Source organism: Metopolophium dirhodum, chromosome 5 (genome assembly GCF_019925205.1).
Source record: "Metopolophium dirhodum isolate CAU chromosome 5, ASM1992520v1, whole genome shotgun sequence".
Taxonomy (NCBI): Eukaryota; Metazoa; Arthropoda; class Insecta; order Hemiptera; family Aphididae; genus Metopolophium; species Metopolophium dirhodum.
This window is the reverse complement of record NC_083564.1, coordinates 2954983-2982599: the sequence shown is the minus strand read 5'-3', so window position 1 is coordinate 2982599 and position 27617 is coordinate 2954983. Positions and strand designations below refer to the sequence as shown.

Here is a 27617-nt window from a genome sequence, read left to right as displayed (position 1 = left end):
AATTCGATCGATTTGTACGACAATTTTCCTACGTGATATTGTATCAACTATGGTAAAGTTACATGCGTCGTACATTTACCCCGTCTACGCGTTGTGTTAATGCGCATTAACTTAATTCGGGATAGTTAGGTAGTTAATCCGGGAGTAACGTGCGTATATAAAAGCATTAAATATTTCATTCGGTTTGTCAAATCGAATTAACTCTCATAACGGGATTAAAAAATTCGTTTAAACGGCTTAATGAGCATTAATATTTGTCGGCAGGTATTTCAAATTCTTAAGTACTGTATAAGTACCATATTATAACAATTCTATAATTTATTAACGTAGAATAAAATATTTGGCTTAAATAATATAATAGCATTCTCGTTACCGGTAGGGTAATGTTGTTACATAATATTATACTTAATTCCATCACGTATAAACCTAATAAACTATTATTAATGCACATCCAGTAAATACTAAATACGTAGATGGGTATTAGTTTAATTCGTATCGATGGTGATATCTGACCGTTGTATTGCTTTATATGGTTTTCAATAACAATATAATACTATTATAGGCTGGTTATCGATTGTAATAATATATAGTCAACAATTATCTAAATTTAAGGCGTATGTACTGATACAAACTTTTTTTTTTTAAACGAGAACCGTCTTTTTTCTGCGGTGAATTGTCGGAATGGTTATTTTTTGTTAATCATAATACTCAACAATCAAAAATAATACCTAACGAATACTCTGCGAGACAAGTAAACACAAACAATGATCAGTTGTAACAACGGAATGATAACACCGGTGGCAGGTGAAACGACTATATCTGGCGTCAAAGAACTTAAGATGTTGGTAATCTCGAAGGCGGCGGCACGACCAAAGTGAACGTTATCTATACGTACCTATATAATAATATGTATTATATCAGGTCAAGTGCAAATACAAAAACTGTAATTTTGATTAAAGCGCTATAAGGGTATATACGTATAGGGTTTATACGATATGGCATGTCAATAGCGTCATTTATAGTTCTCAACCATTACATGTAAAGCTTATTTTTGTCGCCACGTAAGCATTTGCGTAATTCAGTGTGGGGGGGGGGGGGGGAGAGAAACTTAGCAACTCCAAAAGTCTATCAAATCCCTTCCCTCATTTTTTAGTTGTGTAGGTTAGGTAAAACCCTCTCGCTTACATTGATTTTAATAATGTTAGTCTCCCTGAAATTTTAATGGATTTCCACCTATGCACGTAAGGTCTCCGAAACCATCATATTATAAATGTTAACCTAAGGACATCAAAAAGAATGTCAAAATTAAAAACTCATACCCTTTTTCTTAAAAATTGGAAGAAACAAAAAAAAAAATGTAATGGATTAGTTTCAGTTGTTACGCCGATATAGACACTCTAATTTTATTTCTGAATCGATTTTTTTAATTTAGATTTTAATCGATTTTCTTTTGGTAATCGGCTATCACTTATATCGACAGCATGATACGGCACGCTAAGGCCACGACACCGTTATCAGTGGCGATGTAGACGAACGGCCACACGTGTGGACGATGACTTAACGCGCGAGATTCGTCGTGGTACAAAAAAAAAAAATGTTGCAGATTTTTTTACCTACGTGGCAAATCGTCGCAATAAAATGCAACACCAAAATGAAACCGATCGGACAAAGTGCGTTTGTGTGTATTGTGTGTGTGTATGTATGTTTAAGCTAGCCTATATAAATATTTGTGGGTCTTCACGCCGAAAAGGCCCGCGTGACCGACGCCTTTCTCTGCATTGCCCGGGGCGTAATCGCGCAGCCCTTTGAGGTGATGAGTGGATGGGATGCAGGGGACGTCGGCTACGTGGCGATTGCCCTTTTTTACTGCTAATAAAAAACCAGCTACGCCACCGCCGCAGCCTTTTTATCTCTCAGTTCCCACACCGGTAGCGTAGATTTATTTTTTTTACTCGTATCTCCGTCATAAAAAATACGACTTCCGCGCGCCGTATGTGTCATATCGCGAGAAAATCGATACTGAGCCATCGGATCTCGAAATATCTCCATATCGCCCAGGAGAACGGGGGTTCCAACATCGATTTTTGTTTTGTCATTGCATACCATTAATATATTAACATCACAAAAAAATCATCAACTATATTAGGTTTCATTAATAGAACTTGTCAAGATTTTACAAATTCCGATGCCTTAAAAATTCTGTATTTTTCACTAGTGCGTTCTTCTCTGGAATACAACTCGGTCGTATGGTCACCCTCTAGTGTTGTTCATATACAGAGTTTAGAAGCTATTCAAAATCGTTTTCTTCGTTTTATCTCTTACAAACGCAATATACCACGTAGACCACACTCTCAATATACACCGTTGTTAAACCAATTAAATATGACCACTCTAGCTGAAAGGAGAAAAATCATCGATTTGAAATTTCTATATAAAATAGTAAATGGTTTTTAAATTGTCCCGAATTACTCAGCTGCTTAAATTTTAATGTTCCTCATTGTCGAACTAGATCTGGAAATACTTTTTACATTCCATTTCAAAGAACTAATTACGCACTTTGTTCACCTATTAATAGATTAATGAAAATAACTAATGACGTCCAGATAGATCTATTTAGTTTTCCTTCTTTTGATTGTTTTTGTAACTATATTGCGCATCTTTAAATTATTTCTGTTACCTATATTATTATTGTCTATATTATATTTTTATATTGTTTTTATTGTTTTTAATATTATATTTTTATTATACATATACTATTTACTGTATTTCTTCATAAATTTAAGTCTACAAAATTGTTATTAAATTATAAAAAATCGTAATTGGGTTCTACCCGTTTGAATTAATAATAAATAAATAAATAAATAAATAAATATTATTGTCGAGTACTTGTATAGTCGCATGTCGCGAATCGTGAATATAAATTATAGTTGAGCAATATTGTTAAAATTAATTTACAAAAGAAAAATATATACGATGCTTATTCATTCTTTTTTTTATATATATACCTAATTATTTTATTGATTACCTATTGTGTAGTATAATACTAAATACTAATACCTTGCCATTGTTCCAATGATGGGTGCCTGACCTTAAAAATATAATTACACATATAATTGTTGATCTTATTATTCTATATTGTTGAATTTTTCAAACCGGTCATCTTAACCACGGAGCAATATGTTAAATTATAAAAATAATTGTCAGCAGGTATGCGGGTTGTCGACTAGATAAAATACGAATTTTATGTCAATATTTTCAGAACGATTTTATTTAAACGGATGGAGGATTACAACTCATCCAGTCCTCACTTCACCATCTAGTTTTAAATTTGTAATAACATGATATTATATTATGATTTGAGACGCACTGCGCCATAGTTCCGATATCTTAGTTGTCTGGGCAATCTTCCCTAACCGGAGGTTCTGCATTTATAAAATATTGCACTGGATTCGCAAATCATGACGCCAACACTGGGTAAATTGTCTATCCGAACTAAATGTTTGTCCAAATTATTATTAACACAGACCGTTGGAAAAAATAAGTCACCACCAGTCCCTAAAATTATGTGTAGTACGAAAAGTGCAGTTTGTAGTATGAAATTTAAAAGTGTGTCATTCTAATTAAACCTTTATAATAATAATATTATTATAATTTTATATCTTCACATTTTGTTTATATTTTAATGGTTTTTTGCCAAACCACATTTTAATTATTATCTACTACACAGCATAGATAATAATTCGTATATTATCTATGCTACACAGACACACAGTAAACAATATTTTGTGTTGTTACGTCTTTTACTCTTATTATAGTTATTATTATTCATTGTTATTGAGAGTAGCTATTTTTATTATTATCAGCCTCGTAGTGAACGGTGGCATATATCATACTAGGGTTTATCTAGAAATAATTTAGATTTGACCGATTTGGGACAATATGTGTAGTACGAAAATTAGGATATTTTAGGGACTGAGCCACCCGATGAAGTAGCTGTAGTATAAAGACTAAAAAACGATATAATTATCTATAATCGGTAAGCACTCTTGTTTTTAATCTTCCGTCGATAATATTATTACTAAATATAATATTGAGGGGGGGGAGAGGCTTATACGAATTAAACTGGTGATTATAATAAGTCACGTTGAATCTGTTATAAACCACTTACCTACCAGGTATATACGCTGCATATTTCATTATTTAACGTTTTGATCATACAGTATTTTTCCTTAGCAATTATTCCGGTCATTAAAACATGATTAAAATAGAATCTTAATTCGTAGAAAAAAAGCCATTATAGGGTTACTCGGTTCGAGCGGCTGCAATTAAAATATAATCGCTTTACCGCATTTAAACTTCGCGAAACTCCTTACAAGGCTACGACAACAGTTGTAATATTATAACAATATTGGTGCTTTGTTTTGAAGAAAAGAAATTACGTCCAAACGGTGCATGTGGATGTGTCGTACCTACTACTTAGGCATCACAAAATGATTTGGTAAGCTCAACATTTTTGCGTCACGAAACAGTAAGTTGTCCTTAGTTATACCGATGCATAATCTAATTAAAACAAAGCAATCTCGTGGATAATTTTTTTTAAGCACATGTTTATAATTTTATGATTTTAAACATATCCATGATTCAATGGTTCAATGTTTTTCCACAAAACAGAAAAAAATTGAATATTTAGAATAATAATAACACAAGATTTTAAAATATAATGTTATTAAATAAAATAATATTTGGAAATCGTATAAGTACTTAACATTTTAGATCATTATAAAGCAGCATTTGAATAAATACATTTTATTTTTTCTGACACATCGAATAATGTATATATACTCATGATTTTCTCAATACCCGGGAAACTCTAAATACGACCACTTCTGAAGTGAAATGTTCTGTTGAATTTGTGACATCATACGCGCGTGTCATAGCGGCCTATATAAATCTTTTGGGCGAATCTGTAGTGCAAGTAAACGAACAATTTTAACTCTGGTCAGTGCATTTGTAAATTCGGTTCTTGATCTCCCTCAGCCGTCTTAAAATCTAAATGTGTAGCCGGGAGTAATAACGTGTGCTAAGGTCAAGTCGCATTCGTATTCTGTCAAAGTATTCAAGATAAGGGCTTGAATTGATTTAAGAATTTACCCTTGAGTTCTAGTGTTTCATCACTAATACTATGTGTTTTATGTGCTCATAAAATTTGTATTGAGCAAAAACTATAAGCAGATACATAAATACAAAATTGATAACTGAATTATATAAAAATATAAAATGCACGTGATTGTTATATGCTTCAATATAATATATTATATTCTTATTTTCTAAAGTTTATCGCTCTGTTGAAGTTGTATGAAATAGGAAATTACCTACTATTTTTTTAATACAATTAATACAACTTCTCAATTTTAATATTTTAAAGCTGCGTTTCATTTAATATAACCACACTTCAGAATAACAGTGCGAAACTTATGTTACTGCATTGCTATTCACTAGTACCTATAAGATATAACACAACGAATTGATTTATTCAAACAGTAAATGATAATAAATTAATTTTTTCACTACATTTTAATTTATAACTATAATAAGTACTATATTCATCTATAAATATCAATCATTGTGAATTAGTATGATAAGAGCCAATTTCCGAAGTTAATAATTATATAATATATAACACAACTTGTTTATAATATAAAACACTTGAATTAAATAAATATTAAGGTGAAAAAGGTGGGTAAGTAGATGTCGCTCTGCTGTACAGTAGGTAACAAGTGGGTCACTATAATGGATGGTGTTAAATTGGAATTCAATGATATAATATCATTGTATAAGAAAATTGATTCTGAGCGAAAACGGTCAGTCAGCCTATGACATTACTAAGTATATTTGATGATATTATTGTGAGTAAAGTAATTTATATATTTACTTATTTACGCGGAACCTTGTTTTAAATTTTCAATCCTTATCTACAAAAGTTGAACATTTTATAAATTTTTAACTACAAAATAATTATTAAATTTTAAATTTGATACATTTTGTCAACATTCGAACTTTAAATCCTTATAAAAAAAAAATTGTGCCTATGTATTTTTAATATTTTTTAACTGCCATTGTAAAAATATATCAGGAGCCTGGCATTAAATTTTCACGCTTTTTTACCCAACAAATAAAATGTTATTGATAATTATAGGAAAAAAAAACAAAAAAAATTTAAAACTGACCATGTCCATAAGCAGCTCAAAAAAAGTTAAAATATTTTCATGGTGTATAACAAATGAAAATATAAACATTCAATAAAATTTTCATCTATCTACAGTTATTCGTTTTTGAATAACAAAACCGCTACATGAGAAATCGAGTGAATCCAATATTGTGAAAATATAAACTTAAAACGCTCGTAAAAATTTAATTTGACTTTCTTACAGAAATTGTTTTTTGATAGAGGTAGATAAACTTATAAGGAATCTTAAAAATGTTTCTAATTAGTTCAAAACCAATCAAAATATTTTGAAAATTTTATCATGTATAGAAAATGCTAATATAAATGACCAGTGTAAATTTCACGTGTATATACGTTTATTTGTTTTAGAGTTACACCAAAAACCAAAATCGATTTTATAGAAAATCGATTTTGCGTAAAAATTCCCGTTTTTCCTTAATTTGTATGTTGTTTTTCCCGGTGCTTTTGAAAATAATTGGAAAATCCACCAATGATATTCACTTTCCCATCGAACAATGATACTGAAGTTGAAAATCCAATCATTATTTCGACTACTTATCGTGTACACAGACACAAAAATAAAAAAATTTTAAAAAAACACACATCATTGTAAAATCAATACATTCATCGTTCCACTCAGAATCTAAAATACTTGATAAAGTCCGATTAAATAAATATTTTTACATTATTTTATATGACAATAAATAAATTCAAATCAAAAATAAATAAGTTCCGTTTTTATAATTTTAATAATACATCAAACGAATAGTAAAATAATTGTTCAATATGCATTATAATTCCGAGTACTGTATATATTCATTAAATTCATTGTTTGTTAGATATTAATAAAACCCAAGCTGAAAGTCATACTTAATAAATTGTTTAATGAATACAACATTTAATACCCTCACATAGACATATATTATATAGTTTTAAAACAAACAGCTTTCGGTTCGCGTAAATGCATCATATATTAATAAATTCAATTTAACCTTTATGGAACGTTTCAATCAATCTAATATAATAAATTGATACTTACCAAATACCAATAGTATTATAGTTTGTTCTAATAAAGTAATAATCGTTTTATTTTGATTTGAATGATTTGATAAACACTATATTACTATAATTGAATTCTATAATTTTATATTGATATCATATATTCATAAAATTACTTTGTTTTATAACACAGCAGAATAATTATTAAGATTATGTACAGTAATAAATTATTATTAGACACGTTGATAATATAACTACAAATTAATAACATTTATTTTTACCAATATAGCCAGTTTTTAACCATATGAACCGTTTTAAAATGTAATATCTACTTAAAATTATTATAATAAATTACGAGTTTATGCTTCGTCAAACTATTTATTTACAGTGTCCGTTTGTGAAATGAAACATACATATTTCTTAGGTTAGGTTTAAAATTATTTGAGTGTAATACAACAATGTTTAAATTAAAATAACACGTGCGGTTTACACACACGCATATTATAATACATATATACGCAACATAAGCGGTTGTACCAACCAAGTTTAATGAATTCCACGAGTTGAGAAAAACGGACTAATTTTTTACTTTAGCTTTTTTTAATTAATATAATACTCGTAAACGGTTTTAAAATCTTTTTTTTATTTTATGAATTTAAGGAAATTCCCGTTTCCGTCCGTACACGTGTACCTACGATAATATTATTAACGTCGTCCTTTCCCGTTTCCGCAACAATTATAATGATTTGCACGCTCAATCCTAATCGGTAAATCGTCTTTGTACCGCGCCGTTGCTTTTAAAATTAATTCGTCTTTATTGAACAGTTAAATACGTGATCTTGACATTGGACGAACGTTATGAAAATAACAATTAAATTCTTACCTGACCAGCTAATGAAAATTAGCCGTGACGATTCGATTTCACGGTGACTGCGGTGGCATGGAGAGACGAAAATTCGACAATTTACGGCCGAGGACTGACAAAAATACGTTCCGTTATAGCATTTTAATTATATTATTACTTATAGCGACTTATTGCAGGATAATAAAGACCGGTAAAGTTGAACCGAAAAGAATCGATCGTGCATCCCTAAAACCCCTAATGGAACAGGTGATTTTCATTTTGGTTTTACCTCCGTGATAATTTTTTCGAGTAAAGGAGTGCTTAGTTAAATTACGTTATTAGTTTATATATAAGTCGATCATTTCTTATTGTGATATCTTAAAATCTAAATGGCTGATTAATTTGATATTATATTTTGATATAATATTATTATATATAGTTACTGTATGTGCCTATGTGTAAAAAATTAAACCGATACTACAGAGACGTATATAAAAAAAAATATTTATTTGGAACCATTAAACATCAGTTTTGACCTTAAACCGTAATTTAGATTTTTCAAAAACCAGAACTGGAACCTGAATCTTTTAATGAAATAATCTAATACCGGAACCAGAACGGAAGAAAACACAAAAGGTCCGACAGTCTCTGAAAATAGATCCGTCTATCAGTATGCCAGTACGGGTAAACATTGTGGAACGGGGATAAAAATAACCGTACGATGAACGATATTCGTAAAAATAGCGATTTTCCGCTTTGATCACCCGCGAAGTCCTGGCACTCGACACCACCCTGACGTTACTTCTTCCATGCGTGTGTGGGCACCCCGACCAGCCCGTGGAGGCCGACCTCGTCGTGGATTCCAGATCCGGCCAAAAACTCGTGATAACATTGGAGCCACTGGATCATTTCGTAAGTGCTCCTGCACTCGAATGGCCACTGATCGCACCGGCGGTAACTTGGTCGCCTGTGCACGAAGATGGGCGGGAACAGTGGAAACGGTAGGTGCGGTTCGCCGTGATGGTAGTAGTGGTGCCACCATACGTGATGGTGGTAACCGGGACCGCTACCGTGGTCGTGGTCGAAATCGTCATCGTCGTCGTCATCATCATGCCCGATGTCGTGATAGTCGTGGTCGTAGCCGTGGTCGTGGTCGTGATCGCCCCCACTGCCACCACCATCGTCGTAGTCGTACACGACATGGTCGTCATCGTCTTCCGCGCCGTCGTAGTCGGGCACACCGTCACCGTTGACCACCACAAACCGTGGACTCCTTATCAAGTTGCCACTGAAATTTCCGGCAGTTTGTTGCGGCTTAGTGACCGTTGGACCCAAGGCGGTCATCATTTCGGCGTTGTCGCAAACGGTCCCAACGACGATCGACAAACAAAGGCCTGCCGTGATTGTCACCACTGTATAGCCGTCCAACTGTAATTGTTAGAAAAAACGAAATGAACTATAATAAACCTCGTAATAACTAGAGCCTGGATTAGGGTGCATGTAAATTCCACTAAAAATGAGTATAGGTAAAAAAAAAGATACGTGTTGAGTTCTACCCTAACATTATGTATTGGTACAACTTAAGTGTATGTAAATTGCGTCCAAACTATATATTAAATTTAGAAAAGTTGAGCTTATAATAAACTGTCTTGAAGTTTTATCTTTCACAAACTTTTATATAATCTGATTTCTATAAGATCTCAGACGATATCAACACACGCACTAATCATTATCTTATTTATGTACTGGATTTAATATCTGACTATTTTGTTCAATAAAAATTATATTTAAAAAAAAAGGTCGTTAAGATAAATAATATAAAAATAATAATATCGTATCAAGTAGCAGCAGCAGTAATCAAATCAAGAGATTTAAGTACCTAAGTGCATTATTGTAGTACCTACTTACAGACTTACAGTAATTATCCATGTTAATAAATAATAATTGGTTTGGAAATATACACGACAATATAATTATTATAAAAGTTAGTGACTCACCATGTTATTATGCGTCGTCGTCGACACTTCAGCAGTTAATAATATTATTGTTATCCGTTCGCGGAGAATGCTACTAACGATTTTTAGACGACGAGCGACGTTTTATATAAAATTTTATTATGTCTTATTACCACCGTATTTAATTGATTTTCCGTTAGAGTTGCAAGGTCGATCGTAAGATCACTCGACTACCACGGCCGATAACGATATTTATGGCGATTGTCACCCATAATATTTATGCTGTTTCGACGATTATTTTTCATTACGCTTCCTCAAGACGCCCGGTCACGAACCACTGATGATGGCTGACATCGATTATCCACATAAATGTTATTTCGAGCCTAAACCTGATAAGAATAGGTTCCGACTTCCGCATCGTACTCCGAATATTCACAATGTCGAACGAATCATTTTAATAAATAAATAAATAGCCATGCCAAAAGCCTTCGCAATACAATCGCAATCACGTTTACTTTTATTTATTTATTTTTTTCTTTCATAGAAGTTCACTTCTCCTAAATAATTCAATTTAGAACCTATTATCTTTGACTGGACTCAGGAAATTACTAAAAAAATATACGTACCTACCAGCTATCATCCGTAAATATTGGAACGATGTATATATCGGTAAAGTACTGCGGCGATACCCAGTTCACCGACAACTGACAAGTACATTAAGTACAGAAATAATGAAAAATGTATCATAATATATGCAATAACATATTATTATTTAATACCTAGTGATGGGCAACAGTATCAATAATTCGGTACGATATCGATGTCGTAACAAATTTTAGATATCGTTTTATTTATTGGGAACTGGTTTTTTTTCTTATCTTTAATTAGCTGGTAAATGACATTTTTGAATCAGTAATTATTATAAGTACCAGAAACTCATAAAAAATGTTGTAACTTATAAGTACCGGAAACTCATAAAAAATGTTGTAACTTATAAGCATTTCAAAATAAAAAGTTAACGAAATTCGATATTAAAATAAATTTCTATTTAATGAGTTTAGTTATTTTGTCATTATTAAAAAAAAAAAAACAATGTCCTCACATAAATACCAAAAAAAATTTTAATGAATGTGCAAAGTTCGACATTCAAATATATGATAAAGTTCGTCATTAATATGAAAAATTACAAATTATTATTAATAGGCAACCATATAATTTTGTGTATCGATGTCGTTCCGATTTTACTATATTGTATCAAAAATATCAAAAATACACATTTTAAATATTATCTACTTAGTACTTATAAGTTATTAGTTACTACTTATTACAATTAATAATTAATATAAATTAACAAATAAATATTAAATTAATAATAATTATTTGGAAAATTTTCTTTACCTTATTGAAGATAAGAAAAAACGAATTCCTGATTTATAAAACAATATCGATATCTATATTGCTGCCCATCACTACAAATTATTTTCATCATCTATAATAGTACTGAATATTGATAGTTAAATGGTATTATCAGTTAACAATAGGGTTTTAAAATTTCATAAAATTCATTTTCTTGAAATATTTCATTTCCATTAAAAATAAAAATAAAATGTTTTAAAAGAGTCCAGATCACCTTCACATAATCACATAACTCAGTCACATACACACACATATTATACGACTTTTGTACACTTAATAATTACTGAAAATATACACTATTATTTAATTTACTGGTTGAAATCGACTTCAACTTTATTTCAAACCATTATCTTTTGGATCGCTGACGGTCCGCATATAACAATATTTTAAAACTCATGAAAAAAATGTCTTTACTCTCAAAATAACGCTAGGAATATTTTTCAGCACTACATATAGAATATACAAATATGAAATAATAAATCAACAAAAATAATATGTTCCTCTTTATTTCTAAGTGTGTGATCAATATATTATTTGATATTTCTAATCATCTATAACCAAATACTGAAATATGTTTAAAAGAAGAGAAAATATTTTTCATAAATTCATTGAAATATTTCAAATTCAGAACCCTAGTTAACAATATTCGTAGTCGACAAAATGGAAAAATTGTTATAAAACGATAAGAATTGGATTATTTTTAGGCAAACTGAAAGTTACGACTATTTGAGTAATACGACCGAAATACGCACCTTCGACCTCATTATAAACTAGGTAATAGTTTATTATGTGGTCGACGCCTACAAGTTACAACTATCACTGTACGGTATGAAATGCATGTCAACTTAAGTTTAATTTTTGCTACTATATAGCCCCTCGGATATGGACGAAAACGTGAAAAACGATATAAAATGGATAATGTAAACTATTATTAAAGCGTTTATTCCAAGTCTGGGAAACGTTTTGCGCAATATCATCTAGCTGGCATGTATGCTTATTTAGTCATGCCTATAACAACATAATTATTTCGTCGAGTACATCAATGCATTTTCATAAATTCAAATCTCCCGCGTCGTTTATTATAATAATGTGGTTATATTACTGCATCACGCCATCACACTCTATACAATTTATTCAAATCGTTTTTTAATCGTATATTCAAACTACTTAATGTCGTATTTTCCGTACAGTTATTTTATTTTATAAGATATTGTCGCAACACATAGATAGATACGCGCACAATTTATCATTGAAAACATGAAGATTTAGAGTACATTTATGGTGGTTTTACCTCTACTAGCAGAATTGCAGAAATCGCTCGTGTGAAAATGTTTTATGAATATTTTAACATAATTTACGTCGACGATGTCTTCAGTTTATTGTTGTTAGCTACAGTGAGTTTCGTCTTAACTATTTTAACTGGAAAAAAACAAACACAATAACAACAATTTGACTGAAATTTAAAATTAACAAAACGTGAACGATGAATATACACGCGTGTTATTATTGCAGTTAGTCATTATAGTACATCATACAATATTATATAGGAGAGAAAACGCCTTTGTACAAAATATATTATTTTAGCCGGAAAGTTTCAAAGTATTGTAATTTTGTTCACAAAATGCACAGCTGATATGTTTTTAATGGCATATTATTTAGATATTTATTTTTAAAACTATTTATGAACAATAATGAACTTGTTCGAGAATTTCGATGCTCATAATATGTCAGGAGCCCAGTAATATTGAATAAACAATTTAAAATTCCAAAACGTGTACAATTCTACAATTCAGAGTTTGAGAATGACAACATAATAATATGTTACAGAACTATATATATATATATATATATATAATATACCAAACTCACATTCAGAGCATAGTTTGTATATTATTAAAATGGGAAATTATTCGAAGAAAAATCGCGTTAAATGCATATGACATAATATTATAGTCTTTATTTTTTACAAGACAGTGGCAGATTTGTATGTAACTATCAAAAGTACAACGATTGTTATATTATATTGTATAATCGACTCACCCTCTATGAAATAAGTTGTAAAATTATTTTTCACTGTTTATCGTTGAGCGCAACATTTATTTTTATTTAAAAATAATATGAGTTAGCTTCTAAATTTTACAGTGAAAATAACTTAACAATTCGGATATTTAAAAAGCCAAATCCATTTTGTATGACAATCGACCATTTAGGTTAATGAGCGTGAAGTTCAAACAAAAGTCACTGCTAAATAGAAGATGTATACAAATTTATTTTTAATTTTACTAGTTTACTAATTGTTTTGAACTTCATGCAAAACGAAGGGCGGTAAATATGAAAGAGTTTTAGTGAATATATTCAGAAATAACCGTATTTGAACTAATACGTATGTGCACATAATATACCAAACACTAACCCTCACATATTGCGATGACGCACAAATTGCAAATGAATATTAATGTAAACTATCGTGTGATGTGTCATAATATAACTTAGTACGAAATAATAATTGTCCTATCAACTTCAAAACACCATGGAATATTACAAGTTGAGTTTCGATGTCAATTAATTTAGTACTCCATGAAAACCGTAGTTCCCGCGGCATCGTCGAACGAAATAAAAAAATTAAAAAACAAGTAATTATTACACATTTTTATTATTTTCGCCCTCTTAGTCGTATAGCATTTTTATATTAAATATAATATAAATCTAATATACTTAAATATATGTATACTTTAATTCTAATATATAACTCGACTTCCAATTATTTGGTGGCATTTTTAAGTCGAAGGACAAAGTGGGGGGACGTCATGTTTTCTGAGCTTAAACTCTGAAAATATTTTAATCGAAATAATTAAATTAGTATATTTTATATACTAGCACGTGTGCACATAAGCTTTGGGTAAACGAAACCTTATAACATGCACTGATAATATTATATTGTATGAGGTTTAACATATTATATACAGACGGTGATGGCTGAAGTTGTAAAGTCTTGCTATGGACGGGCGATATTGACGTAGGTAATAAATTTAAGCGAATTTTCGACATGAGTTTTGTTAGTTCAAGCTCTTCGATTTTTCGGCGCAGACTTTGATATTATTTTCGGTATAGTCTATATCATATTATATAATATTATACAAATGTAATTTTATTTTCCAAGCGTTAACTTTAGTCTTTCTGACATAATATTTTTGTCTGTTCGAAATGTATTTTTGTATTTGGTATAGAAAATAATAATATACATCGCGTAATGTAATATAATATATTGGCTCCAATATAAAATTATCAATTTTAGAACAATATATATATACAAAAAGAAGCGATATTTAATAAAAACAAACAAACGTTTCTTTTTCAGTCCGAAACGGACGTCGGACAATTATTATTATTATCGTCAATCCAATTTAATCGGCTGCACAGTTGTTATTCTTGAACTTTAAGCCAGTCGCTATATTTTTCGTCGTCGTTTTTACATGAGCGTTTCTTCGTCGCGCCTTTATACAACTCTATCGTCGTCCCGGTGTATCGTCTACCATATATTATTATAATATCTATATAGCTCGTGCGAGGTTAACCAACCGGCAATAGTAGTCCTCAACTCCCGCTATGTACGATGTGTATATAAATATTACAAGAGACGATCTCCGACGAACGTATATAATAATATACGCATTATATATTATGTGTACGACAGGGTGAGCACGGCCGTATTCGCGGTCTGTCCCGTCGACCCCGCGAGTGGTTCGTTATCGCCGGGCGGACGCCTCGGCCCACCCCGTGAGCACATTATATTATGTTCGTGTTTCGCACTCTACGCGCATTTCCATATCTTTTTAGATTGCCTCTAGCCATTTTTTTTCGTCTTTGGGTATTTTTTTTTTTTTACAATTTTCTCTCTTCCCCGACTTCTGCGCGCGTCGTTTCCAAAAGTCTCAATACCACTGCTACATTTTTTTTTTTATCTTTTTATCTCTTTTCGTAACAAAGCGATCGTAACCTCGAATATTATTATTATTATTCTTCGTAAAATAGAATGCCGCACGCATAAACTATACGCCTAATATCCACTCGCGTTTATCTATATATGCGTTGTCTATCCAGATACGTCTAGTGCGTATCTGTATTATAGTTTAATTCCGTCTTACGACGTTTTTCTCGTTTATTTTTATTATTATTCGATATTTTTCGGAACAAACATTTTGTATGCATACTATTATAACGTTATATTATGTCGACTATAAAAATCAAAGTCGTAAATTAGACAGAAAGAAGTAGGATCTACTATTATTATAGTTTACAATTATGTATTGTATTTTGCGCAGGTCTGACGAACCTACATACTTTATAGAAATTAACTGCGTCCAAGAAGAGACCCGTCAAATTCTATAGAGACCCCTCGTAGTATTTTATCATCTGGTAGTTTTATTTTCTAAACAGAATAATAATTTTTTTTTTTTATTGAACAAAAAATGTATAATTACAATCTGTATTTACACGTTATAAAACAGGTAAATTTGATGTGGTTTGATTGATGGGAGGAGGAAGTCACCCAATGGCGACACCCCGTGGAATTATTGATGTATAATATATTTTATAATGCGATTTTTTCCTAGCTATCATCATTCATCACTTTGGAGTGGAAAAAATGCTTCAACCTTGAATATGATTTCTGGACTTCTGGTATTTCTAGTTAGTACTTGTGGGGGATGAGATGTAAAGGTATCAAAGAAACAATAATTCTTGGTACATTTTTAAATAATTGGAAAAAACTACCAAAATACAACGGAAAAACGGAAATATTTACGAAATACCAGCTTTTGACGAAAACAATTTTCTTTATTAACGTTTAATACCAAACTGTTAGCACCAGATATTTAATTTAGCATTTTCTTTACAGGATATAATTAAAATAATATTTTGGGCCTATTTAAACTATTTAAAGATATTTTTTATTTGTACCAGTATCTTTTTATTTATGTTGATAAAATGATTGTTAATTAAGATTAAAAAAAAAAATTTTAAATACATACTACGAAATTTTTGTAGTGTTTGAGTTTAACTTATATATTCAATCATAAAATAAAGATTTTTCCTAAAACGATTTTAGTTATGTTTATCGTAATTGAAAAGTTATTAACCATAATAAAGAAACTTGAAACATTCCAGAAACGCTTTTATAATATAATTGTTTATACACAATGAAATATCAAAATATTTGACTACATTTAAGCTATTTATACCAGGAATCCATTTATACCATTAAACGGTACTTATTAATTATATTTACACATTTTTGTCTTAACTATTACTGAAAATTCATATAGATTGTAATACGGTCCTAAGCTCGGCTTACTATACCGTGTTATAGAACATTTTTATTTTTTTGATAATAGATAAAAGGTCAAGTTATTAATATTTTATAGCAATATTTTGTGTAATTCAATCGTAAGAAAGAAAACGTATTAACGTATATTTTGATACAGTCTAAATAATTATTAATAATATATACTTTTATCTAATTATTTATTTGAAACTATATTATATGCATAGAATAGCCACACAATTTTATTATGAAAAAACCGTCAAACACGATTTTTAAAAAAAAAAAAAAAAATTGTCTGATAATTTACACATTGGCGTAATTAAAGGAGTTTCGTAGGCACTCATATTATGTTACACACAAACACTTTCACACTGCAACGTTGTTAATCCGAATCATTGCATAGTTCAGCATCTAAAAGTTTAATAAACGAGGTGCATAATTTAATAAAAGAAAACACGGAATAGTCATTATAAACGTTCAACGTTCAATAGATATCAATTAACGTGGGGACTAAAACAAATAAACATTTAAAACCGTTTTATTTGTTTTTCATTAAAATAGCTGTGACTCATTAAGTTCTTCTTTGCACACTATACACAAAACTACGAGATAAATCAAAAAATAAAACGATCGGTTTATTAATACATATTAATAAATAATAGGTAACTAATTAACAATTATTTAAACATAATATTATGTGTAGCCGTATAGGTAATAATGACATTATATGTAAATAGCGTACGTAAATTTCAAAATATTTACATTTAGATTTAAAATAGATGACATTTTTTCGAATTTTTGTCTATTCAGATGTAGTTGGCATATTATGTTGACATCAGATTTTTAATGTATATTATATAATATTTATTATAGAATAATATATCCTATAAAATAATTGGTTAATATAATAGTTGATACTTAATAGGTACTATGTTCGTTGCTAAATTTTATAATCTTTATAATTTTGTTCGAAATATTATGTATTTTTATTTTCCAATTTGGCCGTAGGTACGACAACTGTTGCAGTGTAAATTCAGTTTAAATTATAAATTTCCTGACTAAAAAAAAATATATATAATAAATAAGAGGTTAAAATAATCATACTAAATATTATATTATGGCTATTGTAAGCTGAACATCTAGTATTTTAGATGTACGTATTCTGGGTGTAAAGCAAAAATAATTAAAACTTAAAAATAATGTTAAATTCGTCAAAATAAAATAATGAAGACAACCATGTTTCAAATATTCATCAGTAAGAGGCAAAACGTGTTGTTGAAAAAATTAAAATCAAGTACAACCTGCACAGGACAATTAATAATTATTGCTCTAAAAAGAAAATAATATCAACATTTGAAGGTATTGGCGCAGAGGATTTTATGTTTTGTGTATTATGTCATGGTAAGATATTTTTTAATATTTAAATATTTAAATATTTTGTATGTTTTATTTATTTATAAATAATAATTGTTAAGGACCATACCTTCCAATTTACCGCTTTCCATTATGACTGGCAGTTCCTTAAACCGATTATGTTTTATTGTCACTCATTTTATTCATGACCAAGCAAAACGACGACCTTACATTATGCTTATCCAATAATTATGTATTTGAATTGTTACCAGGAGGATAATAATAATATATGTTAAACGTTATATTATGTAACTTTGAAATTGTACTATAGCAGGCGAGCAGCTTATATCATCCTACATATTTTACGCAATTTAAATTTACAATCATTCGGTGATAAAATGATATACATTTTCCCTCGAGGGATTAATGATGATGATCGTCGACAGAAATTCCCCAGAAATTGCAAACACCACTTTTATCCGTAACCAGATAAAATGACACAGTAATTATTAGTACTACCGCGATTAGTGACCATAATATAGGTACCTATTCGTCATATTTTAAAGTTGGCATTTGAGCATTTCTCATCTATGTAATAATAACAATAAATGTACGTTTATGTGAGGCTTATAGACTTGAAAACTTCACAACCAATAATGGTACCGAGTTTTGCACGCGGATTCCTGGAGACTAGGGAAGTGTCTTCGTTTTTCAACCCCTACAAGTCGCTATAGGCTGGTTACACGTGGTACATGAATTTCGTTTTGGCTCACAAAAATAAAATATTTTTTGAATTTTAAACTTAAATATATATGTAAGCAACATTTCTATAACATTTTGTAATAAAAATTGTGATACAACTTTCATGAAATATTTCAAAAAAATAAATTTTATGAAATTTTTGGACCCTATAACAAATGCGTTGCTATTGGATTTAATAAAATAAAACAATATTTAACCAATTGTTTGATATTCAAATACATACAACAAAAGACAATGTCCATAATATGTTTGTGGTTTATAGACTCGTAAACTCCTCAACCAATTTCGACGAAAATTTCAGATTTGTTTCTTAGAAAGTTTGAAAAGTGTTTTGAACCACGTTCAAAAATATACCAAGTGCTATATCTAATCTGGGTCAAATTAGTTCACAAAACGAATTATACCGACACCGATTTTCCCGTGAACTGAGGTACACTAAACTGAGATACACCAATAAAATGCCGTATTTTATATTTATTAATTTTTTCACGGGTGAAGTCGAGTAGTACAAATTGTCCATCAAAATGTTTTAGAATCGTAACTATTGATTTAATACTTTTAACTTACAATATTGAAACGTGATCACTATTTGCATTATTAATTATTAAAAGTACGTTTTTTTTTATTTCTACTTCCAATAAGTTATTGATAACGCTGTTTTCACTAAAGCAACAGAAAACAATTACAATATTTAAACATAGTATTATATTGATAAAGTTTTAACCTTTTAAATTAAATTTATTTTTCAAATTCTGTTTTTAATTATTATTAAATTAATCCTCTTAAAAATATACATATTTTAGTGTTGTATGTTTTGCAACCGTTTCAAAATAATTATTCATCGTAAAAAACATCGTAATAATAACGTTATTCGTATCTTTAATTTTGTGCATACTAACATAATACCATGTCGATGATATCGATTTTAAATACAATCGTACAATATAATATATACTTTGTAATATTTCTTGGTGATATTCTGAGAACAATATATTATACACTGGGTAGTGCGTGCACCAAAACTTGGAAGTCAATACTTGAATGCTAATACGAATTTATATTTACTTGTGCAGTTACTTCTTTCTTTGACTTCGGCAGAAGTTGCTGAAGTAAAGAATATTTGGTTGCAATGATTTATTTATTCTTTGATATATAGCCTCGGGAAACTTTCGGACGCATTGCTTTGTCGATCTCATCAAAATTTTATAGTCATAAAGTTGTGTTCTCGTCTGACTGACCGCACTCTCCCAGCTAAAAAGATTTGTTTGATTCAATTTGGAGCTTTTGTTCGCCAAATTCATCATGCTGTTTCCTATTATACGTCGAAGGAACTTCAAACTACTTGTAAATGATACTATAAAAATATATCAATTATTTTCTAAACAATTCTTACTTTATGACGTGAGCATAAAATTAAGGATGCGTATTATATTATACACTATATTCGTTATTGGTTTTTATACCATTTATGTGGTCAAGATATTATGAGATCAATAGAATTTTTTTTCCTAAAAAAATATATATCACTGTTCATAATCAATAAAAAAAATAAAAAAAGATTATAAAAAATGTAGGTATAAAATGTATGCTCGCTCTTTGAATTTTGTTTTCTATACTGGTGGTTTTTACTAGAAGCTTTTGTGGCAACATTTGAAGCGTTTTTGTAAATATATAATTTAATTTCACCAGACCAGGTGAGGATAAAAAAGTGAAATATAATTATATTCCGGGAATTGGGTTACAAATAAATAGACATCTCATCCGGGTTGTGAGTAATATCATATGGCAGCTATTAAAGCTATTATTATATATTTTATTTTTGATTGCACGACTCTCCGAAAGGCACACTTCAATAAAACAAAACGAGATGTATAATAAACACATGCAGTGGAAATGTAAGACTATGTAACTTTCAGGACGTTCATAGATCGTAAAATTTACACATTTTTAAAACTATTGAATATGAGGTTGATGAAAAAAAACTAAGATTTATTATTTTGAAATGTTACTTATTATGTGTGGATTCTCTCTTTTTTTTATCAAAATGTCCAATATTTCATATTGAAGCAGATTGACTGTAGTAAATAATGTTTTTACTACTATTTTACTTCTATAATTAGGCTGGAAAATATAATTTTTCAAACAATAACATTAACAGGAATGTACGAAATATATGTTTCACTGACTAAGAAAAAATAGAAAAATAAACTTAAATTCAAGCGCATTTGTATATTTGACATGTTTTCTCTCACCAAACATAGTTATATTATGGTTTTTAAGGTGCACGGTGCCGATGTAATTTTTTACACAAAAATATGCTTTACGGGAATAATGACCCTGTTCTGTAGAATAAACCAAATTTGATATTTTTTTTTTAAACTAATAGAGTGTAATATTTCATAGTTTGCTTCGAACTCCGTTTTTCAATATCTTAATCTCAAACGTTATGTCTCCGTCTTACAAATGTACAACATAGCATAAACTGTTTTTCGCGGGACAATTTTACTCCCTCTGTATTTATAGTAGAATTACCAAAATTACACAACGCATACGGAAGAACTTAATCTGTGTGGTAGGGGTTTTTTTATTTGGATAACATAAACAAATTTAAAGTTGTCAGTTTAAGAACATTAGATTGTTTTTGTTTTTTTCATTTAGTTACTAAAAATGATTGGTTTATTTAGTGCTACCAAAAAAAATGAAAATACTACGACACAGATAAAGTTCTCATTATTATTTGTATCTTGAGTATAATAGGTGAACATACCAAAAATTGTTAGTAAGTGTACACGTCCAATAATGAGTGCTTAATAATGTTCCATAGTAATAATATAATTATTTCATAAAATAATATATCAAATGGAATTATATTGACGGGGATGAATGCTCGATGAAATGCTCATATTATAATATCTCTATAATACTACCACGGTGTACACTACGGTCCTGTGAATTTGTTTGGGTCAATCCTAAACCATAAATCAGAGAAAAAAAATTATTTTCCTTTCGATACTTATCAGATATATACTCGTAGGTACCTTATATTACATGTACCTACACGCATAAGAAAACTGTGTTCGGCCCTTTCCATTCCCGGGAGTCTCTAACTGTATTAACCCATTTCTACAAAAATCCCAGTCGACGATAATATATATCTACCTATATATTGTGTATGTATATATTATATTTGTATGTGTGGACGGACTCCTAAAATCTCACGTTAGATAAGCCCCGAGTGCTGTACATAATATATTATTGTTATTATTATTATTATTATATGTGTTAAATAATGGTTTCCACCCGAAAATCGGAGATCGCAATCGAAGTGAATTCCGTCGCACCGCGTGTGTACACATTTATAATATACCACTAAATGATTGACCGCTGCGTTGTTCGGAAATAGTTTGTTATGGATATCGCATATTATAATAATAATATGTATAACGCATAAACTGATCGGTTTTAATAACCGATACAAAAATCGAGAGCCGACGCATTATAATAATTTACATCGTTATTCGTTAAATCGTATTATTATTATCATCATCATTATTATTATTCGATGCGCGGGACACCGTAACGTCCGTTTGAGTTGTAAATTTCAGATTTTATTTGAATATTCCAGATTACTATTACGTAATTATATAATAAATATTATTATTATTATTATATGACACGCCACCTAATGTACGAGATTATGATAATTTAACGATTTCTATGAACAATAATAATTCGGCGATGTACCCAATGTTTGAAATACTTTACTACCTATTGTTATTACTTATTAGATATTATGAATGCGTTCAGCATCCGGGTCGGTTTATACAGAGTGATTCTTTTAAAGGTATACACTAATTTTCTCGAAGAATTTTTTATAATAGTTATATTGTTTCTTTTAGACAATCAATTGTCAATTATTACAAAACAATATACTATTTGAAAAAAATTATGTTATAATATTTTAATTTTTCATTAATTTGAAGTAGAAAATGTTTACATTTTAGTGAATTTACGTCTTACGATAAGTTATATACATACTTTACACTACACATGTGGAGTTTAGTATTAAAATAAATTTCAAATGAGTAGTATACCTACTACTTATAACCAATAAGTATTGAAAGTTAGATGAACGGAATGTGGTAGCACAGGGCTACCCCGTAAAATGTTGGTCCACTATATTATTATTATCCATGCATCTAAGCTTTAAATATTCATAATATAAAGTAGATAATTACAACAATAGTAAAAGATGATTTAAAAAAAAAATAAAATAATTGTAATAACTTAAAATTATGTAAAAAATAAAAAACATTCATTTGGAAATATATAAAATCATAAACATGCCTTTTGAATTGCAAGGAAATAATAATTATGTATTATTTACGCATTTGTATTATCTGCAAATGATGGCAACCATAGCAACTACTGATCATCAAGTGTAACATAAAAATCTAAGGTATCTGAAATTATATTTTAACATAAAGTCTTTTGGCTGGTATGTTCATATCAAAAAGTATTTGCAAAAATGTCAATACATTTCGGTAAAATGAAGGTTTACCTTTGAAAGAATCACCCTATGTACAATACCTATAATATTACTATGTATACGCTGTTATCGCGTATAGATAAAAAAACAAAATTCTCTTGCACTTTTCGACAAAACCAATTTTTTATCTTTATTGGACATGTTAAAACTATAACTACGACCACAACGTAGGTGTATATTTCAAGTGATGTAACAATGTTTATACGTGTATGTATAAGAGAGATCAGAGATTATATTTTTTTTGTCCTTATATCGAGTATAATATATTATTACACTCGTAAGATTTTTAAATTTCAACGAAATATATATTTTTTTAAGTTTGTTATAACCACCATTATGTTTCTTGTCAGACTATGATTCTACCTACATATATTATTTTAAGTTCGAAATAGCTCAGTTTGTTCTATTATATACATATATATGCGTGTGTGTGTATTATAAATATACAATATATTAATATATAAATTAGGTTTAAATTATTTTAGAATTGTATTTTTTTTTATGTTCTCTGAATATAGTGATAACGCGTTGAATCAGTCAGTGGGAAATCTCAAAAATAAATTTTTTGCCCACTTTTTATACTTAAATAATCCACGTGTATAATGTCTGGACGGAGACCTGCTGAAAATTTGGCTTCCGGGCCAAAACACCGAGGTCATGCCACTGAATTTTTATCGAAAATCGGTACGTACTTACCATAAGTATTTTCGTAATTAAAACAAAATAGTTATTGGTAGTCTAGGAGTGTCATAACTCGTAACGTTGTTATCCTTCTAGTAACGAATAATTCTAAACTATAGTAAGCACCTAACACAAATACCAATGATTTGGTATAGAAAGACTATTTAATACCAACATTTTTTTTAAACCCGATTAGTGGTCTGTAGGAATTATAGCGATGTTTAGAAAATAACTGATTTGTTATCATTTGTGACAGTATTTTATCAAGATAAATTTCCCGTAGTAATAATTGTTTTTGGAATTCAATTTGTAGAAAATGTTGTTACAGTCAAAGTCTATATCTTGTATACAATTAAAAGACTCTTATTTTTGTGTGGTCTACACTTTGTACGGTTATCCAAAAACCCACAGTATCAAAAAACGTTATTTACATCATGATGCTAAATTACTTACTCTACAAACTTGAAACGATGGACCTAAAACTATATATCTACATTCTACAGGGTGATTCAACAAGCATGTTTACCGCCCCTTTTTCCTTTGATAATTTATTAAAATATTGATTTTTGGATTATACATAATATATGTATATCATATTTGTATAATATGTATAAACATGTGCTGAGCATGCTTGGCAAATCGTACGGTATTTATTCGTAAAAAGTACAAACTATGATCATGATGTATTGTGTTATAATAATCCATTAATCCGTGTTGCAGACTGTAGTCAAATCATTTTAGTTGCAAACACGAACGAACAAGAATATTACCCCCGACGTTTTATTTGAACACCCGCTCGAATAATGATCGTAATAAGACACGCGATTCTTTCACGATCCTCTACCATTTTGAAGCGTTTGTTCTAAACTTGAGTGTTGACAAGGGCATCATATATAGGTAGGTTAACCTCACAAGTTATACCTCGTTTGACGTAACCCGGTATGCGTGCGTAATACTAAGAACAACATAATGAACTGAATAATCAGAACACATATACCTTTGACTGAATGAATCTACTATAATATAGTAGTAGGTACTGTACTAGTATAATATAATATACTATTATTTGATGTGTGATTTCTTAGTAAAATGTAATAAGTACCTTACCTAGTAGTTATTGCGAGAGTTCACTGAAACATTTTGGAAACATATTATTACTATTATTCGAACCGACAACACTATTATAGTAGGTATAATATAATATTATGTATTTAATAACATGGCTAAATAAATACAGAGATGCCCCGCTGAATTCTAGATTCACTGTCACTGCGCATCGCCCAAGCTGACGTCACGACGTTACGTACTTCGTCCTTATTCACTTCTTCCACCATGATATTTCACCATCTCCTCCATATTTCCCAAGACACGTCATCAGAATATGCGCACTGTTAACTGGAGAACATCACTGTATATTTAACCGTGTTTAATAGGTACCTACCTACGATCAAGCTTTACACTAATTATTGTGTGCCTATATACTTTTAACTTGTTTACATAAAGTCGTGTCCCCGGACGTATAACACACAAGTGGAAATTCCCAAAAGTGCGGGGCGCACGTCATATCACGCGCGTGTCCCCTGCACAACCAGACACCGAAATTCTATACCACGGTCCTTCCAAAACATACACTTTTGATTATATTCATATTGTAACCTCCTTGCACGACGCGTAAACATTTTTATTTCATGAAATTGTTTTCGTAGAATAACCTGATTACAGTTTTATTCTTATTTTATTTTAATATACCAATTATAACAATTATTATTTATACTGAAATCTATACCACGGTCCTTACAAAACATAAACTTTTGGTTACATCTTATACATTCATATTATTATAACTTCCATGCGTGACGCTTAAAAGAAACAAAACCAAATCGTTTCTTTCGTGGAATATTTTTGTCGTAGGATAATATTAAAGTCTAATTGTTGCATAGATCCCTGCATTAACTTTGCCGTGATCGATGAATGCAGAGGCGTGACAAAAAGTAGTATGTGTGGCTCGTGCGGGAAGGCAATTTCCGCTCTTGCCACACAATATACTATTACGATGCATATTATTTATGTTATAGGAGCCGTTACTATGGTAAGTTTAGTTTTAAGTTTGGACAATAATATAAGCAGCCAGCAGGTATTACGCCTGTTAGTACGCCCATATGGTTATATGCAGATAATATATTAAATTATCCGTCCGCTACATGCTTAAGTCTTAAAAAGTAACTTTTGAAATCTGAACCGTATTCGTATGTACGTATTACGTACTTCCCTCGTATTTGTCTAGACTAAGTTTTTTAGAGAAATTATTATACGGACGGCGGGAATAGAAATTGTATTTTTTAGATGTTCTAGACCTTACTTATATATAGTTGTTTGAAACCATTTTGAATCGGACAGAAATCTCGTGCAGTAATATCACCAACCGCAAGTGAAAATAATAATTATCAATTTTATTATTAACAATCTACATCTGATAAGAACCGTTTTGTTATAATTGTTTATAGTATTGCGCAAGTCGTCAACTATATCTGTTGAGCAAATAACTATACCGAGTCGTATACATTTTATTCTTAAATTAAATTAATGTCTGATATTACATTTTCTAGACTAACAGAAATGCACAAGAAACCCGCTCTTCGTTGACAGATTACATTTTCGTTTACTTAAATAAGTCCAGAAATGTTCAACTGACAATATCGACTTACGTACACCACTACAACAAACACCCGTGTAATAATTAATAAAAGGTTGGTAAATAATATTATGATGGCCGTGTTTTTGAGCGTTCGAAACCCAAAATAATAACATATTACATATTATTATAACGACACGTCGTGTTATGGGCCCCACTATAAAAATAAAATATATGGGTGCGTACCTACTATAATTATAATAATTTTATTTTAACGCTATTCCAATAAAAAAATAAGTTATTATTATTAATTATGCAGGCAAGTCGTATCGACGGAGCGGGTCGTCCACCGAAAACCCGCGTACTCGCGCTCTACCACCCCACCGATCCACGCCGTTTTTGAATAACATAATAGGTATAATAGTTGCCATCGTCCGCGGTCGTCGTGTGTGACATACCGACAACGGCTGCGTCAACGTCATAAAATAATACAAAATAACAATCAGCTGGTACCTACCTTATAATTATCTCACCTCCATGGCGGGACATCGGTATCGCGTTCCGGATGCCAAAACAGCCCACATCGCATTCATTAACACACCGCTTTTAATAGTATTATAATATCATATTGTTTCCGTCCAACCGTTCCAGTTTTCCCGTTACGGGAGGCGCTCAGTCCATATGGACCTACCGAATTTGACGACATTACAGACCGTGGAGCTTACCGAGTTTCGAGCAAACCGCGTCCGGACTTTGAACGATGAAGACCTCCACCGCCGTTGCGTTCGCGTTCTGCTGCGGTTCACTGTTGCAGTTGATGCAAGTCTGCTGCTCTATGCGTCCGGTCGGCATTTACCAGGTAAGATAAAATTCTGTT

At 30.4% G+C, this 27617-nt stretch overlaps 2 protein-coding genes across 2 annotated transcripts in view; one reads left to right on the top strand and one right to left on the bottom strand.

Moving 5' to 3' along the window:
* Positions 1-7474: 7474 nt before the first annotated feature.
* On the bottom strand, positions 7475-10128 carry LOC132945304 (urease accessory protein UreE-like). Its single transcript, XM_061015008.1, has 2 exons — positions 10067-10128; positions 7475-9497 (listed from the first exon to the last, which is right to left on the bottom strand). Exons 1-2 carry the CDS (start codon positions 10067-10069, stop codon positions 8868-8870), a joined length of 633 nt encoding a protein of 210 aa, XP_060870991.1. The 5' UTR covers positions 10070-10128; the 3' UTR covers positions 7475-8867.
* A 15976-nt stretch (positions 10129-26104) lies between these two features.
* LOC132944912 (A disintegrin and metalloproteinase with thrombospondin motifs adt-2-like) overlaps positions 26105-27617 on the top strand; it is a 60834-nt gene continuing 59321 nt past the window's right edge. The window contains exons 1-3 of the mRNA XM_061014465.1: positions 26105-26197; positions 26715-26855; positions 27060-27599. Coding sequence (XP_060870448.1) covers positions 27501-27599 — 99 coding nt within the window. The 5' untranslated portion in view covers positions 26105-26197; positions 26715-26855; positions 27060-27500. The remainder of the gene's footprint in view (positions 26198-26714; positions 26856-27059; positions 27600-27617) is intronic.